Below are 15,270 nucleotides of genomic sequence, written 5' to 3'. Positions count from 1 at the left end.
AGAAGAATTTTCCAAATTCCATGTCGTGGTTGAAGTGTCTGGTCACAAGAATTTGAAATTGAGTAGATACCACCCCCCAGTTGTTTCTATGTTTCAGCTGCCAAAAGCATAATTTATAACCATTCATTCATAACCCAGTTAGACTGTTATACTCCTTAATTTCAGTTTTAATCCCCATGTAGCTTCATTTTAATACTCAGTTACTCATCTTGCATGCATGTTTTCAATGTCAAATTACTTTTCAGATTCCTGTGTTCAACTGGTTTGGCCCTATTGGATTGGGATGATATAAACAAGAAGACATAACAACTTGATGAGGACAAAAGTGTCAGAGGTTAACAAAAGGTAACGAAAGGAAACTTCCACCGTAGAAACAGGCGTGCAAAACAAGTACAAAAGAGAGAATATTTGAAAGAGTTTAATTTCCACAAAAGCAGTTCTTGTTTAGCCTGTACATAGATGATCTACTTATTGCAATATTTAGAAAAGGCACAATTTACTAATCTGGGAAAACATGGTTAAATACAGTAGACTGTTTTGTTTTCAAGGTATTCCATACAATTAATGTTTTGCTATTAAGTGAAATTAAATGAGAGAGGCATCATTATACAATCTGGCTTCAATTCATCACCTCACCATCTTTTTTCCCTGCCTTTTTATAGATCACGATTTTACGTACGCCTCTTTCAAGCTTTGTGCGTACGCAGTGGTTATAAATGAGACCCCAGGTGAGCGGCATCTCCCCATCGACCTGACTCCGCCCACCAGGCTCCTGGAGGGAGAGGCCTGCTCAGAGGGTCGTCACAAAATTTATTTTAAATCATCAACAGTATTGTGTTAGGTGACAAATACTTATTGCGCTTGAATATTTCCTAAACACACTCACTTTTCATTCTTCATTCATTCATTCAAGTCATTCATGTTTAACTTTTTTCCCAAGTCTCCACAGTAACCTTACAATTGAAATGCAGGTGAATGTCATTAGCAAAACAACTGTCAGCAAAGCAGCAATGACATCGACAGAGTTGTAAACAAACCAGGACATTTTGTTGGACTGTGTCTGCAGATGACGGGCTCCTTTATGTCTCATGACATATTCTATCCAAAACACTGCCTGGTCCAGTGGTTTCATTTGCTGATCTCTGTGCAGCCTTGAGAGCGTCTGCATGTTTTCCCTGTAAGAGGAGTTGTAAAGAGCTGTCATCAGGGCATCTGCAAAAATGTGTCTATCAAGCACGGCAATATCCACAATTACAGCTCCTCCCTTTGCTCTGATTCTGGAGAGGTTATCAGGCTGATCAAAGAATAAGGGAAGTCCAACTATAGGAACTCCATGGTAAATTGCTTCCTGAACCCCATTAGTGCCTCCGTGGGTCACAAAAACTCTAGTTTTGGGATGTCCTAAGAGGTCTTTCTGTGGCAGCCAGTTGACCATTAATGTGTTGTTGCCCAGGTTGGCTGGCCTTTGTCCCATATACCTCCATACAACCTTTTGAGGCAGCTGGGCAAAGGCTGCAGCAATCTCCTCAGCAATATCTTGAGGAAGCTTCCCGACTAAAGTTCCTAAGGTCATCATAATGACCCCATGATCTCCAGAACTCTGGACAAACTCCTCCAAGTCGGCAGGGAGCGGCTTTGGGAGCTTGCACTGAAATCCACCCATGTAGACAATATTTGGCATTGTAGGACGTGGAAATTCAAAAACAAAATCATTCCTCATGAGCCATATATCAGCATCCAGGAAAAACGTAGAGTAATCCACACCAGGACCAAAGTACTTCTTAATTACTGGTTTGTAATGAGGTTCTGTGATGTATGATAGTGTGTACATCCCAAGGATATAACTCAAAACATTCTTTACTCTTTGAGGAAAAGTCATCTTATCTGTCAACTCTGTTGCAGTGAAGGGAATGTATGACAACGGTGAGGGAGCAATAAGAAAATGAGCTTCGCCTTGAATGGTCCATCTTACATTGAAAACAATAGGAACTTGGAGCCGACGTGCCAGTATTGCTCCTCCGCCGATGCCAGGGTCAGTCAAAACCACGTCATATTTGGCTTCATGGAAAGTTCGCATCAGGTTTTCATCTTCAAACATCTGAACGACCATTTCACTCATTCCCTTATGGAACTGAGAGAACTGGTCTACAACCACCAGCTCCATCTGAATGCGATTCCAGATGCGAGACCACAAAGATGTGTGCTTACCCTGAAGCCGGACCTCCAGCTGTCGAGATAAAAAAATTTCAAAGTTTTCCTCAAATCCATTAGGGCTGGGAAGAGTGACAGAGGTGTAGAGAGGAGACTTTTCACTGATGTACCAGCTATCAGATGCCCGAACCACAGTGACCTTGTGGCCTTTGGCATGCAGTTCCTCTATAAGTATTTTCATGTTTACCCAATGGCTTCCATCCAATGGGAACACCAGGATTTTCCCCCCGGATGCACTGGATAGTTGACTCAACAGTAAAGCAAATGTGATCAGAGAGATATGAAGCACCTTCATGCTGACGTCCCTCAGAGACCTTGAAAATACACAAAACAAATCAATAAGAGATTACTGCCCGTATGGGTTGCATATGTTTTTGTGTTTACAGTACGAAGTGCACTTTTTACACCATTACATTATTTGACAGTGATAGTTACTGTTTACTTCAAATTTTACATAAAAATATATGTTACACTGGTAAAGTACAATGTATTGTTAAAGATTAACCCCCCTTGACACGTTTCAGATGTCCATGAGTTGTTATCAGTACCAGGTAAAACTCTCCAATATTTCACAAAAAGGCAAAGGTTAAAATAAAAAACATGAATACATATTTGCATGGCAGAACTTTTTTCTTCTTTCCTGCAACATCATCTCACGACCCCTCAGATTTATCTTGTGACCCTTTGGAGGGGCCCCAACCCCAAGGTTGGGAACCACTGGACTAAACAACCTAACTGTATTCAAAGTAGTTAAACAGTACAGTGCACTAAATAGTAAAACAAAACTGTAAAATACTACTTAAACATTGATGTATCAGAATTAACAATCTAATAATGTAATATTTCAGTCATAGTCATACATTTTATTGCAGAACAAGTACTTTTACTTTTGAAACTGTTGCACATTTTGCTAATAATACTTAAGATTTGGAATTAAGGACTTTTACTTGTAATGTAGTATTTTATTTTTAAATACTTTGTTTTATTGGTACTTAAGTAAAGGATATGAATACTTCATTCACTACTGTTGAGATGACACTGGACTGTAAACCTTACATTGGATCAGTAATCCAAATGAAAACAAAAGAGTCGCCCAAACACCAAAATTAAAAGCAGATTGAAATGTTTTTCACTGTAATTGTTTTAGACCATGTTTCAACAAAACACACATTCCATGGCTGTTTTGACTAACAGAGCTTTCTTTATTAACACTTACCCAGATCCACTGGTACAGGAAAGGTAATCCAACTTCAAAGTGTCACTTCAACTAAAGTATTAGGTATTCGATATTTTGTGGAAAGAAAGAGTGGTGAATGCACCTCCTAATCTGTCCTTCTCATGACTAGCCGCCATGTAGTTACATGTTTGTACAGCTCTGTTGTGTAATAAGGTGTGTTCTGCAGATAAGGGCCCTGTTGTAAAATGTGTGTACTGCTTGTGGTACTGCTGCGACTAGAGTTCGTGTTTAGTTGTAAGCAGAACATATTTATGTGTTGTGCCATCTAGTGTCAAGTCAGTGTATTTAACTTTAAAATGCTCCTGATTGTTTACCTGAACAGAGCAGTGATATTAACTAGCTGCTGCAGTGATGTCCTGAAATAATACTCAATTTTCCAAAAAGCACAGAGCCACACACTGCAAATAACATTATCCTATTTAGAAACCATCATATACATAACCTGCCAAATACTCATTACATAAAGATGGGAGAAAAAAACCCTAACCCACAGCACTCTAAAGGTTGCTGATTAATCAGAAGCTATCATCATTTTCATAGCAAACTCAAAGCATTTTGCATATTGCTGCTTTCAAAAGATACTCTAATCTGGTGTTTCCCAACCTTTTTGACTTGAAACCCCTTCAAACAAGATAAACATAATTTTGTGGGGTACAAATATATCATTTTGTGCTTTAATGTCCTGTTAATCATCTCATGACCCCTCAGATTTATCTTGGGACTTTGTTGGGGGGTCCTGAACACCAGGTTGAAAACCACTGCTCCAATCCAATCCTACTGTATATAAATGATGCAAACAAACTTTACAGTACTGTATCAATAAACACTGAGTTGAGTATTCACCATTGGCAGGTCAATTATACGCTTATATTCACTTTTAGATTCTGATGTGTTTAAACAAATATGTAAATATATTAGTGTTTGCACCTTGTGGAGTATATGCTAATTTTGTTCAGTTGTAATGACTTGAGTTTAGTATACTGTATAACATGGGACACCTGTGTTTTATAAAGAGGCCTGGGGGGGGGGGGGGGGGGGGGTAAAGGGGAACTTAAGGGGGTCTGCTATTGTTCGGGTTATTGTGTTCAAAGAATCAGCTTCCGCATAAGAAATAAATCAATAAATGTAAAGGTAAATTGAGACCTTATTAATAATGTTCCGTATAGGTTAGTTTTTTTTTTACTTAGTTTAGTTTATTTGTCATTGTAAAAGGAGGGCATTGAATCACACACAACTACAAAAGATGCTAAGGATGACACAATTAAGTCCAAGACTTATTTCCATCATGGTCCTTGATGCAAAGTGAACAAAGATGCAGGAGTTCAGGTTACCAGACGGCATACCCAACATAATAAATACCTATATCATCACCATGAAAATCACTGCAAGTCAAACAGCCAAACAATTGTGAAGATTTGCATACATACTTATATAACTAGATACTGCATTACACTGTGCAGCTGTGCAGTTGTTAATATCAAATCTGAAAGCTAAAAGAGCTTTAATTCTTACAAATGGAAAAACTTGCCTGGTAGTCAAACCATTTTATAAAGTAGCATTTAAGAAAGGCTTTTGATTATGCCTACTTTTTTATTTCACATGGCTGGATTAACCTGTTTAGACTTAGACTTAGACTTTTATTAATCCCACAGCGGGGAAATTTACACGTCACAGCAGCAAAGACAGAAAGGTGCAGAAACACACAGCAGACAGCACTGTGTCAATAAGAATTAGAAGTATTTTTTTTAAAAAGCAAAAACAATATACAAATAATAAATACAGATATAAAAAATATGGGAGACAAAAATAAATATATACACGGAAAAATATAATGGGGACCTTAGGGCAAATATTTGATGTTGGGCCCCTGTTGCCTGCAAGCACACTGCACCCAGAAACCAACAGGCAGTCCTATACTGGAGTACCACCCCCAGGTTTCTTTGTATGTCTGTTAGTATGTGGTAATTTGATGATACACTTTTATTTAGCCATAAAACAAAAAACCCTGTGACCACACTATAAAATCAAAGTTTAAAAGGTTTTAAAACTGGAGTTTGACACAAGGACCTCAAGGTTATGTATTAATGCAAGACCCAGTTGATATTGTACTGTTGTGCCGGAAATTCCCAAACTAATTTTCAATTCATCAAAATAACACAGTGAACGTGGGGCTTTTGGGCTCCCCAAAAGTCTGGGGATTGGTAGCCTTGCTTTTTTTTTCTCAAGGTTTTGTTTTGCTTGTATATGTTATATGTTTATTAAATACATATATCCTACGTTATTTAAAATGTTTTCATCTTGGGTGTGCAGAATGGGTGGGTGTATGTTTGTGAGCACAACTATGAAATTAGAGCCAAATAAAATCATGTCATAATAATAACAAAATAATGCAACAAAAATAGAATAAAATACAATTAAATACAATAAAGTAAAAATGTAAATGTAGGTAAAGTTGTGTAGTGTCATAGCTGTCAAATACTCCTGACAGTGAACATCATAAACCTCACCCTCCAGCCCTTTGTTGTTGTTCTCACGCTATCATGCGAGATCCGTAGACCCGACTCTACTGCGCGGTCACATCCCGCCCCGACTTCCCCTCTGCCAGCGGCCTGGTGGTTTGAGATGAGTAGAAGATGTCGGTTTCGGGGCTGAAGGCCGAATTGAAGTTTTTGGAGTCAATTTTTGACCCAAACCACGAACGATTCAGAATATTAGACTGGAAACCCGATGAACTCAGTTGCCAATTCAACGTAACAGGAGAGAAGCTGCTGATCATTCACTGCAACATCACGGTGAGTCCAGGCCAGCTCTGCGCACAAGCTAACCCAGCCACTGACTATCAACTGAAAGCGAATCATTCCGCGGAAGGTTTCGTGTTTACAAATTAATTAAGAATAAAGTGCCCGCTTTAATGTTCATGATGAGTTTAGCCATCAAGATACAAGTTGATTTAATAAAACAACATAGCACGAGTGTTAAATTCACTTTGAAAAAGTAAACGGGTAAACGTCGATTAGTAACGACGCTGCGGTAGCCTTCGCTAGCCTGTTAACTGAAAGTAACGTTGACGCTAGCTCGTCTTGTTAGCCAAAATAACTGCGTTACTGTTTGCAGTACTACCGTTGCTAACTTTGTAACTACTGAGCCTACGTATCTACTTTAATCTTAACGTTATTTATCTTAAACATAGGGCATATTTCGCAACACCACGTCTGTTTTTAATTATATTTCAAAGAATAGGTTTATCTGAACAGGCATAGCGCTGAATGTCCCTTTCACATCTTTAACGTTAAATAGAGGCGGTTTAATGGAATGTTGTTCCACTGTGTTTTCTGCCGTTTCAGTAAATAGACCGATCCCTCTGACGAACTTACTGGCATATATTAAAGCTGTGACGTTATTGGTCCCTTTAGCAGGACACTAAAATATGTAGACAGCGATATAATGTAGATATGAAGGAGTCTGTGCTGTAGTTTGTGTAACCAACTAATAATGTCAGTTTAGCTGTATATGTTTTTTAACGTAGATAACGTCAGATGGGCCTTTTTTATGCATTTCAACACCAACTCCTTGAAGCGGTGAATATACATTATCAGTTATGTAAATTATCTTTAAACTCGTGCAAAACACGTGATGTTATCACAAAGCGTAGGTGATGTCAACTGATAACTGAGGCTCACTCTTGTCATGGCGCGTATATTCGATGATTTCAGGTGGTACAGACCATCCTAACATCCTGACCTCATCCTCCTCTCTAAGCAACAAAATCCACACACACACACACAGTTCCACCTATGCTCGTTTTTGGGGAGACGGATCAGGCTTGTTAAAATGTTTTGATAGCCATGTCATGTTGAGATTCAGTCCGACTGCATCAATCTCAAAGAAACCAGAGTACATTTAGCATCACAAATTTTCCACTAGAACATGAGAAGTGGGTGAGGCAAAGGTGGTCCCACCTCTTAGTTTAGTCAATCCTGCCCCTGGTACCCCAAGCTGATTAGCTGTATTGTGTGTTCATCAGTGTTTCATTGGCTAAATCAGGTGGGTTCAGCCAATCAGTTAAAGGAAGATGTATGTTGAGATGGTAAATGCTAACACTGCCCTAGTTGTCTGTGGTGATGCACAGATTTGTTTCATTATGGCATGTACTTGTAAAGAACTAACAACCAGGTTGTATGGGACATGATCCAATGCAAGTATATTTTGAATTTGGCTTTATGATGGTTAGTGCTAGATTCCAGGAATGTATGGAGGTTGCAGGTATGTTGAATGGCAGCTGTTTGAATGTAAATGTCAGAGGCCTATGACTTGTTCATGCAATCATTGGGACGCGCACACACGTCCACATAATTTTGCATGTGCTAGGCAACAACAATCTGCACTAAAATGTTTTCTTATGCCTTGTTTATATCAGGATTACTGTAATGTAACAGTTTCTTGTAAAAAGCGGTGATTTTTCTGAAAGCTCCCCTATATATCTTACTTGGCGCTTAATAACACAGAAGTGTCTGAAAGCCAAACAAACATTCGCCTCACATCATTCCAGGTAATTAAACTCAAATTTAATGGATGTAGAGGTATATTGTCAATGTACAGTACTTTAAACCCTCACATGACTAACACCACAATCATACGACCATCTTGAGTTGTCCAATGACTTCTTTTGACCATGACCATTGCTGTATAAATATTTGTGGTACTTTCCTTTCTGGAAATTGGACATGGGATCCTTACCACTGAAAATTATTACCAATACATTACATACTGTACATGACTGTGCTATATCTTTTCCCCCCACTATACCATAATCTCCTGGGATGAAGAATTGGCCCTTTATAATTCAGAATGAGCTTTTGCATCTGCTGTCATGTAAACTGAAGTTCACACATGATTTAGCAAATGTATTATGGTCTAATTGAAGGTTCAGTGCAGCCACTTGTCGTCCAGTGCTGGAGATACTCTTGCTCTACAGCTAGTAACAGAAATATCATGTTGTTCAGTGGGTGGCTGTGTGGGCTAAGACATTTGGTCTGAAATCATTTATAGCTTCTGAATAAACTAACATTTTATATAGATGAAACTGCCCTGGGCAACATTTTGGTTCCATAAAAGCAGTGGTGTTCTCTGTTAAGTGTTAATATACAATCTGTAGACAATGAAGCCATTAACATACAAGCATGACTAAATTTCCATGTCTTCTGTTTCAGGAATCCTATCCCTCAACACCCCCTATATGGTTTGTTGACTCGGATGATCCTAGTCTGGCTGAAGTGTTGGAGCGCTTAGAGGATGTAAGAAAAGGCAGCACATTGGTAAGTTGGCTAATGTGGATCCAGCTTCACAGAGGCTTGTTTAAAATGATAATATCACAAAGGTTTAGTGTTGTTACAGTGGAAACTTGGTAGTGCTTATTGATATTTTATCTTGCTGATTTCACCTGCAGCTTCTCCAGCAGTTGAAACGCCTCATTTGTGATCTCTGTCGGCTTTACAACCTGCCACAACATCCAGATGTAGAAATGCTCGACCAGCCTCTACCTGCTGGCCCAATTACCCAAGAGCGAAAGGTACTCACCTAAAATAAAAGTCAAATTCAGTGTCTTTTTGTTGCGCTTGAAAACTCTGTCAGCTCACACTGTTTAACCACACTACAGCATGGGCCACCAGATGAGGTGACATCTGAGGAGGAAGAGGAGGAAGAAATGGGAGAGGTACCTGTGTGTATTCCAGACAGTGCAGCTGATTCATATTATTTATAGCTTAATGGTCCATTTCGTTTTACATCCTGTTTCTAAACATAATTAATACACTGGCAGCAGGACATTGACCTGGACCAAGACCTGGACCATTACGACATGAAAGAAGAGGAGCCAGCAGATGGAAAGAAGTCAGAAGATGATGGGATAGAAAAAGAAAATCTGGCTATCTTGGAGAAGATTCGTAAAAACCAGAGACAAGATCACTTGAATGTAAGTGCTCATTCACTTCATTTTTTTCTTTATTGAGTTTTGGCGACTATAATATGACTGATACTATACAGCTTTTCCCTGTAAATACTCTTTTGAATGTTAACAGCATTTCATTAAATGTGAATCCAGTATTGAATACACTCATTGAATCCAAATCCTTTCAAATACCTTATCAAATCTAATTAGATTTTACATTTGTATGTAACTGAAGTCATAGATAACTAAAACTCAAAGGCTCAATTTAGATCTGTGATCATGTTTTGTTTGCTGAGGAGGCTGAAACACGGTACTGTTTTAGCTTTAGATATGAAATGTAAATAAAATTCCTGCTTCATGGATCAAATGTTTTCAACATTGTTCTTTACCAATAAAAAGGGTGAGGGGAGACAAAAGGTTTGATAAGAGATTTGTTAGCTTTGGAGTTTAGTGAGTCTGGATATATTTTACTAACCAGGAGCCATTTGGCAAAATTGTGTATAGGAACCCAACCTTACTGCTGGATAGTTTCACAGCACTATAGGATTATACTATAGCCACTGGACATAAATTCTTCTGACAAATTACATTTTTTCAGTCAGTTGAGTTTCAGCCATGTTCAGATCAACAGCAGCACAGCGTCCAAAACGCAGACTCATCGTTCCTTTCACTGCTGACACAGTGTGGCTGCTGGTGCAGAGGGCTCCGGCAGAAATAAAAATGCTCGGGTGTCCAGCAGAAAGTTTAGTTGGCTCTCAACGTCCGCAGCGCAGTCCAACAGTATCAGGCAACACAGTGACTTCATCGGTGATGGAGATTATGCTAGCTGAGCTCTGAACATGTCATTTCTGCAACCACGAACAAAAACAGCCTGTAGTTGGTGAAATGATCCAAACTTAATGCAAACCTGAATTGATTCAAATTACTGAACATATAAAAAGCTATGTTTAGAGGCCTCTTAAAACATCTGGTATCGTCACTGCATGGGCCAACTTTATGATCAAAGGTTTGGAAAAGTTTAGTAATCCACTCAAGCAGAGCTGGTTGTCCTTTAAAGTGTTGAAAATGCTCAAATGTAGCTTGAAATGAACAGGACTTAACCTCAGGATCTGGATCTGGATCAGGATCACCTCTATAGTGTACTGACTGTATCTTCTTATTTGTCCTGGTGTCCTGCCATCTGTGTAATTCACCTTCTGTGATTTATGTTGCAGGGTGCAGTGTCAGGCTCTGTGCAAGCCTCAGACCGCCTAATGAAGGAACTCAGGGAGATCTACAGATCACAGAGTTACAAGACGGGTAATAACACATTTCCCTACAGTGGTGACTTTTATGGTTTTACCATCTCATCAGCAGACTGAAGCAAAGCTCTGTGTTTGTGTCACTTATTTCACAGGTATTTATTCAGTCGAACTAGTCGGTGACAGCCTTTATGAATGGCATGTCAAGTTAAGGACGTAAGTTCTCACATTCAGTTGCTTTTTGAACATTTCCAGGTTTGCAAATATTGTGTTATATTGTGTTTTCTGTTAGAGTTGACTTGTTCTTCTTTATTACAGGGTAGACCCAGATAGTCCGTTACATAGTGATTTGCAGGTCTTAAAAGAAAAGGAAGGAGTGGACTACATTCTGCTCAATTTCTCTTATAAAGTGAGTCCTGTGATAAGATTTGTAAATTGGTTTTGGGGGGGAAGAGTTTTCTCGAGACTCAAGTTTTTTTTTTCTTTCATATGACAGGATAATTTTCCTTTTGACCCACCTTTTGTACGGGTTGTCTCACCTGTGCTCTCCGGAGGGTGAGTGTGTAGTGATCTCCCCCTGCCCAGTTTGCATATGAAATGCCCTGAAGAAAGCATTCACTCACTGGGACTTGGTCCACATTTGTTGTGCGCACAGTTTTGAGATGGATTTTGAACTTTGTTGGGAGAGATTTACTCACAATATTAATTTGTCTCATCGTGGATGAAAATTGAAAAACACAAATGTGAAGTACTTCAAATGTTTCACATCATGTTGTGCTTGCAGCTGTTGCAGATGTGTTGATACTGTGATTTGCTTGCTTACAAAGCTGATCCTTTGATGAATCACTTTATGCTTTTAGGTGCAGGGTGGACTTTATTTTATGCTATGTTACTGCTGCGTAGTGTAGGCTATGTGGTTTGCTTATGACTGGCTGCAAATTATTGCCGAAAAGTAAACGAAACATCGCCATAAACCAGTGCAAATATGACTTTTTGGCATTTAATTAAATGCTTCAACACTGTGATACAATTCCATCATGCATCTCAAACCATACAGATTCTTTAAGGGTTCTGATTATTAAGAATAGGCATAAACAAATTTGCCTGGAAATTACTGTTTGAATTTCTTGGTACATACAAAAGTTGCATTCATAACACTCTAGATTCAAATTGCCTCTTTGTGAAAATCCAAATCTCTCCCACAAGGCAAATAAAGACGTGAAATCAATTTGAAGCACAACAAATTTGCAAAAAGTCAAGTGATATAATATTAAATATATAATATTTACTACTCATCCTTAATACTTTTATTTTTTCATTTCAGTTATGTTCTAGGAGGAGGAGCCTTGTGCATGGAACTTCTCACAAAACAGGCATGTAATGAGTATATTACATGTGACATAATGTTGCTCAACTTTAACAACAAAATTAATGTTGTGTGTTTTTTGTTTTTTTCTCAGGGCTGGAGCAGTGCCTATTCCATAGAGTCTGTCATTATGCAGATAAATGCAACTCTGGTGAAAGGAAAAGCCAGGGTGCAGTTTGGAGCCAATAAGGTAACTGATGTCTTTAGTCAGCATGTCGTTGGAGCACGTCTGAAGGCAAAACTGTTGCTAGCTGTTTTGAATGGCCACACTCGAGGGAGGGGTGCAAAGCCTGCTGTCAGAGGACAGGTATTGTTTATATCATTCCTACTGCATAGTGAGAAATTTCTGTGCATCTCTTTGTTTTGCAGAACCAGTACAATCTTGCCAGAGCACAGCAGTCGTACAAATCACTTGTGCAGATTCATGAAAAGAATGGTACGTAAATATTTGTAAATGGCTGGTGCGCAGTAGACACAGTGGTATGGATCCATTGGCAAAGGGGTTTCTCTTTCTGTTTTTACAGGCTGGTACACACCACCTAAAGAGGATGGATAAGGAGCTACTACCACTATGCACTGAGAACATGTCTTTGGGTCAAAGTATCTTGTTTTCTTTGGAATCTTTTCCCCCCTCTGACTTCACTGGGGATATATCATCTTTCTCGCGGAAACCATCTCGTTGGCTCATCTGACAAGTATTCCTTCGCCCCGCTCCAGGAGAGACTTTATTCTGATATCACTTGTCTTCTCCCCTCAATCTTTTAGTGAGGAGGATGATGTGAGGGTATCACTACTCCTGTTTTCTAAATATGCTCATTTGTCTTGAAAAAAAAACAAAAAACTTTTCTCCCTTTTAAATGTGGGGGAATGCTTTTTCTTTAGCTGCTTTGACAAAGTGGGCTTCACAAACAGTCAGTTGCCCCTCCTTTAAATGGGAATTTTAAAAGAAGATTGATACTGAAGCTCTAGAAGTGGCACCTCAGTGCACCGGTTTTTATTGACCGCAGTTTTTTTTTTGTTTCCCCTTCTTTTTCTTTTTGGAAATTAACTGGTACATAAATGCAAATATTGTTTTTAGAAATATTATTTGCAAATGTTTTTATTATTTGAGCATCCTAGACAATAAATGAGCCAATTTTCATATTTTGGAAGCTTATCTTTAAGTTGAGATGACCCACCACTCTGTATCTTTTAGCTCTTTTTAAAATGTGTGAAGAATATTGGGCCAAGCTGAATCAAAGTGCTACGATCTTGTTGAACTAACTGTCGGTGAACAAATCCACCAGTGGTTAATAATAAAACATGAAACATCTCAGAATCTGCATATTGCTAATCTTGGGATATATTTTCACCAGACAGTGATAAGATGAGCAGTATGGCATCACTTAACAGATTTAACGTTGAAGCTCTTTTTGCCTTAGTTCTGTTAACACATCGGCCCCGCAAGTGCTCAGTTTGGCTATTGGTCTTTCTATTGATTATAGCTGTAGAGGTTGATGGCTGGTTTGATGCAGAAAATGAAGCCCTGTGTGTGCAAAATGAACAGCATGTTGCACAGGAGCCTCGTCTTAACCGCTGTTATTGTTGTTACCACTTTGTTAAGCAGAGCAGTGCTGTGCTGTGCTGGGCTTTACAGAGGGATTGCATTAAGGGTGTCTGGATGTTTGTTTTTTTTCCCCATCCCTCTGCTCAGTTTGCAGCAAATTTGTATGTCACATCTTTCTGACTACAATGCATTGATTGTAGTGGTTTGCCCCTGCCCAGTTTAGATTTGAAACTGCTCCCCTGTTACATGACGTCACATGCAGCTGGATTCATCCCCTCTTTGAACATCCATCACTTGCAGGGCTTCCTTTGCCACAACAATATACCACAGACGTGTTTCTGTGTCGCTTTTGGTGTGCAACAAGAAGGATCATTTGTATTGATACGAACTGACCTGAGACTCTGTACCTTTTAACTTTGAGCATGCAATATACTGTAGTACGTCATCAGTACTGCTGTTCCCCGTACTACAGGACACACACTGTATCTATCAATCTGTTGGCTCTTTTGCAGTTTATTTGTTAACACTGTCTGCAAAAGTATGTTTGAATGGCAACTCAGGTAACAAACAATACTTAGGAGGGGAATCTGTACATGTTGGGTTTTTGGGTTATTTTCTTGGATTAATTAACGCTCTGTACCGCTGATGTTTAGGCTTAACTCACCCTGATCTGATGTCAAAAACAGAAAATGTAACGAGCTTCACGATAATGTGGCCCACATGTTTCTTTTAATTCACGCGATGTAAGAGGAGGGACATACAGAAAGATGCCATTTTAACAGGACTGCAGTAGCATGATGACCACCACATGTAATGGCTCATCAATACCCGCTGTTTTCCTCCCAAGTACTGAAGTAGATTTGATTTCAGTGTTTGATCTTTAAATATTCCTGATATAAGTATTTGCACAACTGGCAAAAAGGTGCCTGGAGAGGTCAAGTATAACAACAAACACGTTCTGAGCTAAATATTTTAAAATCAGGAAAAATGTTTTTGTCTCTCAGCACATTGCTCCACATCCTGTTGTTACATGTTTGATATAGCTGAGGGAGGAGGAGTTATCGGGTATCATTATCAAGAAGAACCTCTAAAGGGCCTGTGTTATCTGGCAAAAAAGTTGGACCATAAACTTTTTGAAGTTTTAAGTACAACCTCTGTCGCTACACAGCCGTTATCCACCTGTGTGATCGCCTCCCTCCAAAATGCCAAAACTCTGGTCAGAGGGGATATTGAGAGACGATTGAAGTTCGACACTCATGCCGTGGTGAATAGACTTGCACGCTTCTCTAACTGGACTGTGTGTTGAAAAGATTCATTTATCTCAGTCTATTCATTTACTGGCACCAACAAACAGATGATCAAGTCTGGCACCGTTGGCTCGCTTTGGTTTTATTTTATTTTTCATTTTCCATTTGAAGAAATTTTGACCATGTACAGTAATTTGTAAACTTGCATCAAGTTTATGAATAAAGAATTTTAAGATTATTGCTGTTTTACTGGTTTCCCTGTGTATTATTTGAGTGACTAGACTGCAAATATAGAGTTTTCACTGTAACTTAATGTATTGCAGATGTATTGGGCTGATATTGATATTTTATTAAATTAATAAAATGACTCACGGCTGGTAACTTTGTTAATTATAAAAGTGTTCTTCATGTAAAGTGAACATACAGCTGAATGGGCGATCAAAGACTTTCATTTAGTGTCTAATTTAAATGTTTC

General features: G+C 38.9%; 1 protein-coding gene and 1 pseudogene across 4 annotated transcripts; one reads left to right on the top strand and one right to left on the bottom strand.

Moving 5' to 3' along the window:
* Nucleotides 1-913: 913 nt before the first annotated feature.
* LOC139286037 (UDP-glucuronosyltransferase 2A1 pseudogene) lies at nt 914-2,506 on the bottom strand (annotated as a pseudogene).
* A 3,560-nt stretch (nt 2,507-6,066) lies between these two features.
* On the top strand, nt 6,067-15,033 carry LOC139286038 (ubiquitin-conjugating enzyme E2 Q2-like). Of its 4 annotated transcripts, none has more exons than XM_070906695.1 (13): nt 6,067-6,240; nt 8,659-8,763; nt 8,895-8,995; nt 9,101-9,161; nt 9,270-9,419; nt 10,610-10,694; nt 10,792-10,852; nt 10,955-11,045; nt 11,133-11,191; nt 11,961-12,009; nt 12,097-12,192; nt 12,372-12,438; nt 12,527-15,033. In XM_070906695.1, exons 1-13 carry the CDS (start codon nt 6,082-6,084, stop codon nt 12,556-12,558), a joined length of 1,116 nt encoding a protein of 371 aa, XP_070762796.1. In that variant the 5' UTR covers nt 6,067-6,081; the 3' UTR covers nt 12,559-15,033. The 4 variants fall into 4 exon arrangements, with proteins under 4 accessions (XP_070762796.1, XP_070762795.1, XP_070762794.1 ...); XM_070906694.1 differs by having other exon boundaries at nt 8,895-9,017; nt 9,105-9,161; XM_070906693.1 differs by having other exon boundaries at nt 8,895-9,017; nt 9,105-9,161; nt 9,267-9,419.
* Nucleotides 15,034-15,270: the final 237 nt, after the last annotated feature.

The sequence above is a fragment of the Enoplosus armatus genome, chromosome 6 (assembly GCF_043641665.1).
Source record: "Enoplosus armatus isolate fEnoArm2 chromosome 6, fEnoArm2.hap1, whole genome shotgun sequence".
Classification (NCBI taxonomy): Eukaryota; Metazoa; Chordata; class Actinopteri; order Centrarchiformes; family Enoplosidae; genus Enoplosus; species Enoplosus armatus.
This window is presented reverse-complemented; position numbering and strand designations above follow the sequence as displayed.

Excerpts from the sequence above, each read along its gene's own strand:
- LOC139286038 (XM_070906693.1), top strand. The coding sequence starts at position 6,082 with ATGTCGGTTTCGGGGCTGAAGGCCGAATTGAAGTTTTTGGAGTCAATT. Across the intron at positions 6,241-8,658 it reads TCATTCACTGCAACATCACG|GAATCCTATCCCTCAACACC; the intron begins GTGAGTCCAGGC and ends CTTCTGTTTCAG. Across the intron at positions 12,193-12,371 it reads TGCAGTTTGGAGCCAATAAG|AACCAGTACAATCTTGCCAG; the intron begins GTAACTGATGTC and ends TTTGTTTTGCAG.